The sequence below is a fragment of the Pteropus alecto genome, unplaced genomic scaffold (genome assembly GCF_000325575.1).
Source record: "Pteropus alecto unplaced genomic scaffold, ASM32557v1 scaffold96, whole genome shotgun sequence".
In the NCBI taxonomy this organism is placed as follows: Eukaryota; Metazoa; Chordata; class Mammalia; order Chiroptera; family Pteropodidae; genus Pteropus; species Pteropus alecto.
The window spans coordinates 782,556-795,118 of NW_006438979.1; the positions used below are offsets into that span (position 1 = coordinate 782,556).

The 12,563-nt window shown below is 52.9% G+C and overlaps 1 protein-coding gene across 1 annotated transcript in view; it reads right to left on the reverse strand.

The window, feature by feature from the left end:
* LOC102898098 (CD99 antigen) overlaps nucleotides 1–12,563 on the reverse strand; it is a 47,612-nt gene that overhangs the window by 18,898 nt on the left and 16,151 nt on the right. Inside the window, exons 4-8 of the mRNA XM_015592699.2 lie at nucleotides 7,431–7,460; nucleotides 6,388–6,435; nucleotides 5,102–5,146; nucleotides 4,459–4,554; nucleotides 779–823 (exon numbers count right to left, since the gene is read on the reverse strand). Of these exons, the coding sequence (XP_015448185.2) occupies nucleotides 779–823; nucleotides 4,459–4,554; nucleotides 5,102–5,146; nucleotides 6,388–6,435; nucleotides 7,431–7,460 (264 nt within the window). The remainder of the gene's footprint in view (nucleotides 1–778; nucleotides 824–4,458; nucleotides 4,555–5,101; nucleotides 5,147–6,387; nucleotides 6,436–7,430; nucleotides 7,461–12,563) is intronic.

Genomic DNA, 12,563 nt, shown 5'->3' on the forward strand with positions numbered 1-12,563 from the left:
ACGGCACGGCGAAGGCCGTTAACATCACGGCGTCCCTTTCCAGGGCCGAGCAGGATGTCCCCGATGTGCCGAAGGTACCGTGCGTCTCCCTCCCGTTTCCCGGAAGCCTCGGTCACACGGGCCGGGCACGCTGGGCCACAGGAGGCCCACCGTCCAGCGGGTCCTGAGGTGCCCAAGGGACTCCGTCCCCTCACTCCTGTTCACTCCTGAGACACATACAATACATCGCGACAGAACCATCTGTGCACGGGCTACACACGTGCAAATGTATTGTGAGCAGTGCAAGCGTAGTCTATATTTCATCTTCTTTATTTGCTCTGTTTCGAGATTCTTTTGGACCCTGCTCTGAGCTCCGAGTTTCAAGGCAGAGGCAGGACAACCTAGTATCACTGTAATGCTGCCAAGTGTCATGTGGGCAGGTCACCTCCATTCATTCTGAGGGCCTTGGTTTCCACACTCATTAGTTATGAGACACCACACAGGCCACCAGCAGCACGAGATCGTCCCAGACGACCTTGGCGAAAGGGTCCATCAGCGGGCGCCTGGCGAGTTCCAGCCGCCCCATCCCGGTGGGCAGGAAGGACCTGCTCCATCCGTCAGGGAGCAGCATCCCGGGGCAGCTTCGACCCGTGACGCCTGTGCAAACACCAGAGCTCAGAGGGAGAGGGACAAGCGGCCCACTGTGACCTCACTGGCTGCCAGGACTCTGTGACTCGGCAGACCACATAGACGGCAGGTGATGGACAGAGAGAACAGACAGACAGACAAGCCACTCTACCTCCACCTGAAGTCCCGTCCAAGAGGTCGGAATCCGAAAATCCACCTGGGGAGGAAAAACAACAGTGTCACCTGCCACGTCAGAGCCGTAGGGCCAGTCTCGATGTCTTGGAGGAAAAGAAAACAGCCTTAGACCCCGTGAAACCTTCCAAATATGGCACTGCACCGGAATCCCCTTTCTACCCTAAAACTCCTCAAATGGGTCTCGCCCGGAACCCGGCTACGGCCCCCGAAAAAGTGGACGCCGAAAGAAACGAGAAGGGGGCACCCGTCGTGCGCATGGACGTAAATATAACCGTCCCAAACGGCTCTATCGAGGAGCAGTCGATGGCACTGATGACCGTCACTGTCCAGCGTCCCGTAGGGAGCGCTGTGTTCTGACCGCCCCTCGACTCGGGACCCAGCCCCATGACCAGGTGACTCACTGAGGGCACCAAGACGTTAGCCAGACGGGACACACCTGGATGGCTGAAATCTGAGTCGGGGGAGGGGGGCGGGGGACAGTTATTTTTTTCTGACACACACTAAAAAGTTTTTTTTTTTAACCTTCAGAAATGCAATTTGGGAAACTGCATTATTGACGAACTGCTAACCGAGTCCAATTTTCTTTTTTTTTAAATTAAAAAAAAAATTTTTTAATTTTTCGATTACTTTGATATTCGATATTATTTTATACTAGTTGCGGGCACATAGCATCGTGGCGAGACATCTGAATAATTAGCAGCGGTCGCCGTGATAAATCGAGCGCCCACCTGGCGGCACAGCTAGTTATTACGATGCTATAGACTCCGTTGCGCTTTACGTCCGCGTGACCGTTTTGTAACTGCCGATCTGCCCTTCTTAATCCCGTCCCCGCTTCTAGGACCCATCAGTTTGTCCTCTGTGTCTATGAGTCTGTTTCTCTCGTACTTGTGTATTTTTTTCTTGAGATTCCAGCTATAAGTGAGATCATACGGGATTTGTCTTTCTCTGTCTGACTTCTCTCAGTCAGCACGATCCCGTGCGGGTCCACCCATGTTGTCGCAAATGGCGACATTTCATCCTTTTTCATGGCCGAGTAATATTCCATGGCGTCCACGAACCACCTCTTCTCTCTTCGTCCCTCTATTGATGGACTTTAAAACAAAGGCTCTAACAAGACACAACCCGGGGATCGCTTTCCAGGTATTTATCTGAACAAACCCAAGACACAGGCTCCTCCTCCACGTTCGAGGCAGCATTGTTGACAGAAACCGAGATTTTTAAAGCAGCCTCTGCTGGGCTCGGCCCTCCTGCCCCATAAGGACGCATTCACACGGGCAGGTGGTAGGGCGTGAAGGACACAGGAGGAAGAACACTGTCATGCCAGCTGCGGTCACCCAGACAAGTGAACCGCAAACACAGGAGAGCCAAGCCCAGGGCAGCCCGGCCTAGCCCAGGCTCCTTATACATCATAGGCTTTAAAATTTTAAGCCTCCCGATGTGGGGATGGCTGTCTGGATGTGTTAGCTGACGATGTCTCGCTGACACACATCGAATTTAATCCACCTGTTTTACAGAACTTATGATGACTAACCAGAGTTTAATTCCAGAAATGCAAACGGACACTTTACGTGTCGACGCCCTTCAACATAAGTCATGATATTCATGGGTTGAAAACAAGGGCAAAAAAAAAATCTACTTGGATGACCACGCGCATCTAATAAAATTTAATATGTATGCCCGTTTCAGAAAACTAAGTGAACTAGACTAGAACGATATTTCCTGAAATGAATTTCTTTTTCTTTAAAAAAAAAAAAAAAAAGAAAAGAAAAAAACACACAACTTTTTTCGTATAAAGTCGAGCATGACTTGTCTCCTATTTTAAAGTTGTCTTGGGTTTTGTAGCCAAGGCAAAATGACATAAATACAAGTAACTTGCACAGAAAATAATATAAATGTAAGAAAGGGGAATGTTTAAAAAAAAATCCTTTGCAAATAATATGACAGTCCTCTCAGAACAGCTAAGACATAAAGAGAAACTATTAAAAGAAATAAAGGGTCATCATTAAGTGGCTCATTCAGAAATCTCGACAAAAGTCATTTCTATAGTATAGAAATAAACAGGAAAATAATGGACACAAAAACGTACTTACAGAAGCAAGTAAAAACGGGGAGAAACAATTTAGAAACACATTTAGAGAAATAATGAGAAAGAAGCCCATCAAATTGAACCTCAGGAAAAAGCTGCATTTTACGATTGTGTCTGCAGTCTGTACGTCCACTTACAGTGCTGAATGGTCCGACTGAAAACAAAACAGACCTTTTATTTTCCCCAAGGGAGAAGAGGAACAATGACAAAATGATTCTGAAGTTAAAAGGAAAAAACAAACAGTCACAAAGGAACAGGAAGAAACACGCGAGCATAAAAGACGCCACGAAGAAAACAGTTTACCTTGCTCTACCAGTGAAAAAATCCTGTCGAAAAATACTCAAAGGTGAAAATAAGTAGCAAAAACTATCTTCACGATCAATGACTGAACATAATTAATATCTGTAAATAAACGCGGTAAGATTATAAATCAGTAAGGAGACTAGATATCCAGAAATATAAGAAATAAAAAAGGACAGCAATAACCGATATCAAAAAAAAAAAACAAACAAAAACCTGTATCTTGCCAACTGACATATTGAATATTTTTTTAAAAATTTCGGAAATAAAGACACGAAACAAGGACAAGAGAAGTATGAGGCTTTTGACAACCTATCTGACAGGTGTTTTCTGCGCAGAAGGCACTAAAGAAATGGATGCTCGACACACAGCTGGCAGCGGCGTACATTGGCAGAATTCTGAGGGCGATTTAAAAAAAAAAAACACTGTCAAAAGCTGTAGGTGTCGGTCACGCACCTCGACCTCAACGGGTTGACTTCTAGAATCTCTTTGAAGGAATTGACGACAAAAAAGGAAAATGCGTGAAGGTGCCTTAATGACATTCATCATTCAACAATATCTGAAGGAACGTGACGTTCTCGAAATCAGAGATTCGTTAGGAGGGCATGTAATTGTCTTTAAAAATTGTATGGTCAAAGCTTAAATGACACGAAGAAGTGTTTATGGAATATTAACAACAAGCAAAAAATAGCGTTAGCACACAGTATGAGCAAAAGATTGCCATTTTCGCTTAAAATTACTTTTGCTCAAATTGACATGAAATGCTGGAGAGTGACGGCGAAAACGTCAACGGCACTAGAAGGTGGACAATATTTGTATTTTTCTGTGTTGAAAATTAAACTAATGTGTAAATAAGGAAAACACTGAAAATCTACACTTTCGACGGGCATTCAATTCACAAAACCGATGCCACGCCGTGACCGAGCCTACGGGGATGTGTCGGAAGCGGCAAAACGGTTTCGAAACAAGCCGATTCTCTCGTCCACGTCGATTCTATGTCCTTAATCACGGGCATTCGACCTTTCAGAGAGCTCGCCGAACCCTGGACGCGACATCGGGCTCCGCTGGGTGAAAATCGCACGCGAGGCAAAAGCCTCGTTTCGGAGCAGGTCGTGCACGACAGCGGAGTCGGCAAAACGCTGCACGAAGGGACCGAACACGACGCACGCCAGTTCGAGCTTCTCCCTCTGTCCCCTGACGTGGACCTCGCTGCTCTTTCCGGAAGAAATAACGACGCGGCGCAGACCCGCAGAGCCGCCCCCGGGTCTTACCGGCAGATCCGGGCTGCTCGGGCTTCGGCTGGGGCTGCGGATTCGGTTTCGGGTTGGGTTTCGGGTTGGGTTGAGGCCGGGGCGTCTGCGGCACATCTGTTTGCAAAAGGTCAGAGTGATGTCGGGCACTTCGCAGTCAGGAAAGCGAAGCGTCCGGGAGGAGGGCGCACTGGACGGTTCGATGGCGGAGCGGGGGAGGGGGCGGCCCCGACACCCCGCCGAGCACCCGCGCGGAGACCCCGCCACCCCGCAGCCGCAGCGCTCAGCCAGCCGCGTGTGCCCCGGGCAGAAACCGAACAGGTGCGCCTGGCACCACGAGCCCCAGCGCACGGGGACACAGCGGGCTTCTCGGCCCGATCTGTCCCGAGAATTTCCACGCGGGGTCCCTGTGGACTGAGCCGCTGCAGCCAGCCCTGGCGAGGACCCTCCTGTTTCCTCCTAACCCCCCGAAAGGCTGCGTTTTCAAGATAAAAGCAAGCACGCGGAGGAGAAGCACAGACTCAACAGCACGGCCATTTCCGAGCTTCTCCTGGTAGACGCCGGCTCCCCCGATCACTCCAAAGGGATGAGGCTCTTTGAAATGATACTCATTGGGCGAGAGGAAGCAAGGCGGCCACGCGGGACGTGGAGGACAGGTACTCACGGTGTCCGCCCCCGCCCAGGGCATCCTGTAAGTCGAAGTCGTCATCTAAAAGAGAGAAACCGGTGGTCAATCCCCAAGTTCGGGGCGACACATGCAAGGAAGGGGGCCCTAAACAGGTTCAGGAAACGCTGTGGCCGTGAAATCGGAAACGCTTTCTGCCGGCGGGCCAGCCAGGATCTCGGCAGAGAGGCTGCACTGCGCACCGCGCTCACGTCACCAGGGTCTCAGACGAAGACAAACGTCATCTACGAAGAAGTCGAACGCGCCACACGGCCCGTCCTGGAATTCCAGCCCCGCCTGCGAACGTGCTGTCCTCCTCCTCTGCCAGGCCACCATCTTTCCCCACGAATGGAACCACGGCTCCGGCCAGCGAGACCGCCACCAGGGAGGCCCCTCGTGAGCCGATACGGGGGGGAAGGGCACCTCGAAAGCGGTTCTACTGAGCCAGGCGGGTTTGCCGAATCGACCCGAAGACTCCCGAGAGTTTCCAAGGCCGCCTCCTTCGTTTTAAGAACGATTTTCAAATTCCAGCTACGTCTAGAGACGCTCGTGTGTCCCCTGGACACAGCGAATCACGGGCGGGAGGCGTGACGGCCGCTGGAAGCCGACCGCGCGGCCCGAATTCTGTGACCGGACAGTTATTTATCCGACGTCGTCCGCGAACCCGCTCAGCTCGGGGACGCGGACCTCGGTGAGGACTTGCGATCCCTTCGCGCAGGGAGGTGACCTTCTACGGGGCAGCCCCAGAGTTAAGTGACCTATTATGACTGGGGGACAAAAAAAACGGTCACAAGCTGTCCTTAACTTTGGGCATCAATTTCTGAGCGAACCACCAACATCGGACCGTTCGTTCCCTTCGGCAATTTCGTTCTCTCTCCCGAGTTTCTGCGTTTTCTTAGGAAGGACCGGTGACAATCAACGCAAGCCCGGTCCTGCGGGCTGAAATCTGAGTTGGCTCATGGGTCACGGGGCAGCTCGGCCCCTAAAATTATTTCCTCCCAAGAAATGATTATCCCAAAACAGGGTCCGACACTCAGAGGAAAGACCTGGGCAAATCCTGTCAAAACGCCCCGGAAGCACCTCGTGGAGGGGTCAGCGTCCGTTCTTACAGTCCCGACTGCACGGGACAGCTTCATGGTCACAGGGCGAGTCGCACGTGAAGCAGACTACGCCCAGAAGCCCCGGAGGACGCGTCCGCCCGCTCGGCCACGCCTCCCCCGGCTCTCGGGGACCGCGGGGCACACGCCGAGCATCTCCGTGCTACGTCTGCACAGGGAGCACATTACCCGCGTTCGGTCTCTTCGGGGGTGGCACGGTCGGTTTCTTGTCAATGTCTACAGGGAAAAGAGATCAGTCATTAAAACGCGCGGCTCAGAAACAGTGAGGTCTCAAGGATGTCCCATTAAAAAAAAAATCGTGCAGGCGTATTTCAAGCATCGTTTTTCCTACACCGAGGCCACCGGTGGACGGATGACTCGTGAGCCCACTGTGACCCACGGACGTCAGCAGGCACGTAGGTAGGCTGACGTCCGCTGCGATTTTTGTGGGGAGCGGGAGCCCCCTGCCAGCTCCGGCGTTGACTGGGGCTGTGAGTGGGGCCCGCAGGACGGGAGGTCAGCGCTCACACAGGGGGGACGACCCGGAGGGACTTGGCACCCCCGCTTGAACTGCCGCTCACGTGTCTTGCGTGGAACACACTCCCGCCTCCCCAGGGCCCCCTACCCAGGCCGGCCCCCCCGGGAACCAAGCACGAACACACTGAGGTCAAGAGACCCAAATGCGGCCTCCAGCCCCTCCTCGTCTGACTGGCCCAAAAGCACCCCAACACCACCAGTAAGGTGATGGGGTCTGTGCCGGCCCGTGGTTTTGACTCCAGGGTGTCCGACCACGCCCCCAATTTCACGTCCACCCCGAACCTCGCAATGCGACTTTGTTTAGAAACAGAGTCTTTGCAGGTGGCATTGGTGAAGCGGACGTTATTCTAGAGGTCACAGTGGACCCGCATGGATGGCTCTTTATACGTCCAGGGCCCCAAGAAGAAGGACAATGTCTGGACACAGAGGCACAGGCCAAGCGATGCCAGCGCTGGCTGTCTCCCAGGTCAGTGTGCCCAGCAGGACGCCGTTCCCCAGGCCCCGCCCACTGTGCACGCAGTGTGTGGCCGTCACAGGGCTCACGCGTTATTCCGGGGAACCCCGTGAGGCCACCTCGATTCCCCTCGCCTGATGTGACTCTGTGTACGACAGCACAGCACGCTCAAGCGTGTCGACTGCATGGCAGGAAAATATTCACGGTCCTTTCTTTAAAACATGTCGTTAACGGTACTCACCGCCAAGGGCATCCGATAAATCGAAGTCATCTGCGGAGAAAGACAGTCCCGTTAGAAATAAGGGGAATCGAAGTGAACTTGGAAATCAAGAAAACAATTTAAAAAAAGGTGGGGAGATGAGCTTCGCTAGGTTTTCTCATGTTTGTCGGGGACGAGAGGGACTTAGCAGCGGGGCGGAGGGCCCGGGGGACGGTCAACCGCGGCCGCAGGTCCCGCCCTGATCCCAGCGGTGCCGGCCCCGCTCACGGACGGAGTCGCCCGGGAAACGGGGCGGAAGGACCGCGCGCACACGCGTGTTCGTCTGTGCGCCCCGCAGCTCCGTGTCGGGGGCCTGGCCGCCCCGCATCCTCTCTCTGCCGCCCGCACCCCGCCTTCGTCACAGCCACCCACCCGGATCCGCCGGCCCCGAAACGCTGCCCCGACCCGGCCCGATCTGCCCTCCCGGGGCCCAGTTCCAGAACCGAGACGCCCGGTTCGCCTCCGCGTCCCCACGCGGCCCTGGCACAGACCCAGGAACGCCAGACCCGAGCGGAGTGCGGTGCGGTCAGACGCTCGACACCCGCCTCCCAGCTGCTTCTGTCCACTGTTCAGTCCCTCCTTCACGACCACGGTGAGTGTCACCGGCCAGACCCCAAACCAACCCCAGAGCCCAGCGCTCCCCAGACCCGAAGGCCAGCCAAGGGCGTCCAGGCACGTCCGAGAGGGGACAAGGAAAGGAAGAAGGTGCCCTGCCCTGCCCTGCCCTGCCCTGCCGTGGGACAGTTTCCGTCCACTCGCCCCACAGCAGAAGCTTGGTTTGCAGATGACTGGGGGACCCACAGAGCACGCGAGACCCCGCACCTTTCCGCGGGGTAATGTCACCTGCCACTGCATCTCTGAGGGCTCCCCCTGCGCCTCGCTGACCCCTGGACACCAAGCCCCACCCTCACCACCTGCTGCTGAGGTGACAGGAAAAGCCAGGTGACTTCCACCTGGGCATGCGCCACGGAAACTCGGAGAGGCAGGTGCCAGTGCCGCGTTCCACGACGGGCGGACGGCCTCGGCCCCATCACTCACAGGCGCCTCATCGCTTCCCGTCCTGCTGACACCTGGGGCCGGTTTTCCCAGGTGCGCACACACCTGTGCACAAGCCATGCGCACACACTGTGTCGTCGGCGGAGACCCCACGGTTCGGCAGCTTGCAGATCGGCTCGGGCGGGTTCTGAGCCCTCCCGATCCGTTACTAATCTGCAAATCTCATCCGCTCATCCACGGCCACGGGCCCACTCATTCCAGCTGGGACTATGTGGGGTCACAGGACACAGGCAGGGGCCTCCTGGCAGAAACCCCCCTCTACCCAAGCCTCCCAAGACTGCCAGCTGGAGTGGGGGACGCGGAGGGCGGCCAAGGGGACAATATGCAGGCGTCAGCATCTCTGTAGCCTGGGAGCAGCCCGTCCCTCGGCGGAAGCCCGCACGGCCTGTGGCTGCCAGCTGGCCACTCAAAGCCGCAGATGTTATCGGGGACACAGAGTGACTCACACAGGCGAGGCCGCCGCCCTGCCCAGCAGGGCGTGAGTCACCGGCCAGCTCACTCCCTTCTGATGCCAATGATCTTCGCTTTTCCACTGGGGCCAGTCCCCCTGAAACACAGATGGGGCTAGCGGCATGCGGCCCCGAGAACCGCGCCCTGGATTCTAGCTGCTCAGGGTGTGTGCGGCCCCGTATGTGACACAGCCTCCTGCACCGGACACACCGCTTGTGACAGCCTCCTGAACCGGGACAAACGCCTGTCACACAGCCTCCCCAACCCAACACACCGCCTGTGACACAGCCTCCCCAACCGGACACACCACCTGTCACACAGCCTCCCAAACCCAACACACCGCCTGTGACACAGCCTCCCCAACCGGACACACCACCTGTCACACAGCCTCCCAAACCCAACACACCGCCTGTGACACAGCCTCTTGAACCAGACACACGCACCACAGACGGTCTCTTAGATTCTGCCCAGAAGGCACACTGCTTAGGCACAGCATTTAAGACAGAAATATGTATAGTCATGAGTTCAAAAAATTATAAAGTACTGGATTGAGACATGCAACTTGCATAAGTAAATACAACTAAATAGAGGTGATAAAAATAAATATAGGATAGTAATCAGACAGTAGCATTTGTAATGATTGTAAAACTTATAAATTATATAATTTATATGTGGAGCATGTATAGATACGTAAGTATAAGTAAACTATACATCATAGAAATAAAAGCAGCATAGAAATAAAAGAGAAGCACTCGTCATGATTGTAAAAATTATAAATTACATAACGTACGTGGAGCTTCTGTAAATAAATATAAATGAAATATAGATTAAGAAGGAAAAATAGGATCGAAATCAAACAAATATATAATAAGTTGTATAAATTATGAGTACGTATAATTTATACATGGAATGTATAATTTGTACAAATTATACAAATACATAAAATTATATAATTTGTATAAATTATAAATTTATACAAAAATAGGATCGAAATAAAACAAATATATAATAAGTTGTATAAATTATGAGTACGTATAATTTATACATGGAATGTATAAATTATACAAATACATAAAATTAAAATAGAAATTACAAAAATGTAATTAGAATAGAAAAAATAGTCAAAATAATAAATTATACAAATTACAAATTACATTGCTTATACGTAGGCTGTATAAATTATGGAAATATATAAAACTAAAATATAAATAAAAACAGAATCGAAATGAAATGTGTGTAATCTATATAATAGTAAATTATAGAAATTACAAAATACGTAATTTATTTATACATGGAATTTATAAATTATGTAAATAGAAATAAAATACAAATGTTAGAGATGAAATATGAGTATTTATATTAAATTACAGAACTAACATAATGACTTATAATTATAAATTTTATGATTTACATATAGGATAAGTATAGCACTTATAACCTCTATAAGTAAATCCATAATTCGAAAAGAAGTGACTTATAGAGATAAAATTAGAATAGAAATAAATCACATCCTTATAATCATATATTACACAAGCTATAAATTCTGTAAACAAATACGTGTATCGATGAGATAGAAATAAGTCAGAGAAATAAAGGCAGGAGCGAACCCCTCGGACTTCCCGACCGTGCCGTGAATTACAAGAATCGCGCCATAATGACTCGAGGATCGCGAAAGGAGGCAGGGATGAGCTTTCCGGGGCCGTCTGTGTTTCTAGATCACACCGCTCGTCCGCACGACGCTGCACGGATGGTGGGGAGCAGCAGAGACCCCCACACCGCACCCCGGTCCCCCCGCGGCCAGTGGCAGACACCCGCACACCCGCCCTGCAACGCGCGGGACGGTCACGCCTGCTGTGTCATAAGCAGTCCGGCCCTGAGCCCCGGCGGCCTGCTGCCCAGTGCATTTGTCTATGTGCCCCGGTGGTCTTTCTGAGCCCCCCAAAAACATAAATTGCAGAACACCCCGCAGACTGACAAGGACAGGACTCAGTGGCCAGGTGCGCACTGCACATCCAGTGTCCACGGACCCCAGGCAAAGCTTTTCAGGAAAAAAAGCACCCGTCACATGGCCTGTCGCCGAAAACCTGGGGTCCAGGCAGGGAGGGGGCTTAAGTCAGGGTCCCCCAAAAACCTGGGGTCCAGGCGGGGCAGGGCCTTAAGTCAGGGTTCCCCGAAACACTAGGGTCCAGGCAGGGAGGGGGCTTAAGTCAGGGTCCCTCAAAAACCTGCGGTCCAGGCGGAGCAGGGGCTTAAGGCAGGGTCCCCCGACAACCTGGGGTCCAGGCGGGGCGTGGGCTTAAGTCAGGGACAACTGTAGTGCACAGCCCAGGACAGGGGACGGTGGAGTCCCAAATTCTCTGTCCAGGACAGAGGACAGGGGACGGTGGAGCCCCAAATTCTCCAGGCACAGAGGCACCGAGGGAAGGGCAGATGGCGTTCGTTTTGGTTTATTTTATTTTTAAACGAGCGAAACACCCCGAACTTTCCGCAGTGAGGAAGGCATGGCTTCCGAAACCCGCCGGTGTTTTCCAGGGACCCGTCATGTGACACTCGCCTGACAGAGCCTGACGGACACTGTGCTTTGGACAGCAGGCGCGTCCCCAATCCACAGACGCACGGATTCACGGCCGGAAGGAACGTTCCAGAGCAACAGAGTGCGGCCGGCGGCTGCGTGGGGTCCAGGCGCCGTGGACCTGGAGCCTGGCCCCGCTGGGAGCGCCCCGCGAGGCCACGAACGCGGAGCCGGCTCCCTTCAGGTTGGTCACTGCCCTGCGCCTTCACGGTGGCCCTAAATGCCCCGTCCCACCGTCCCAAACTTCACCAGTTCGTGGGCCTTTTGTGTCACAGGCAGTGGGCCCCAAACCTCTAGGGTGGAACGGATAGTTCTGTGTATTCACGACCGTCAATGTCCGTCACGCCCAGCAGTGACATTCCAAAGTCACCGAGAAAAGTGAAATTAGCAAACATTCCATCGTCACCGCTCAGGGAAATACAGGATCAGGGTCCTGCTTCCCAGGGCCACATATGTGTCAGCTAACCGAGCCCTAACCTGGTTCCACGGTGTTGTTTTTTAAAGACCGCGTACTGTGTAGGCACTGGGGTGCCTTCTCCCTGGACACAAGGCCACCCGCACGCACACGCCCGCACGAAGCTCAACCAACACTCGTATCTTCTCCGTGGGGCACAGGGCGGCCACCTGGTGCTTCGGGACCCTCGGCAGCCCCTCAGCACCACGCGTGGGGCCTTTTCAAACAGCAAAATCACAAGCGTAAAGCACAAAAATTCAGAAAACGTGGCACCTCGGAGAGACCTCAAGAAGGGGGCTAGTTTGTGGTCTGAGAGCTGAAAGGTGACTCCAGTTTCCGGTCGCTTTCCATGTGTGCGAACTTGGAGGGCAGCGATTCGAGTTACAAGTCAATGTGAGCAGGCGGGCGACTTGGCCAACGTGCAATCTGAATGCTGAGGGTGGACTGTGCTTGGGAACAAAGAACTTAATCAGAGCAGGGCCCGTGGTGTCCACGAGGTGTCAGCGTGTGTCCCCTGAAAATGGACAATCTCCCCCAGCACCTCGTGAACGAGTGCCCTGGAAGTCACAGGGTGTGGGTTACT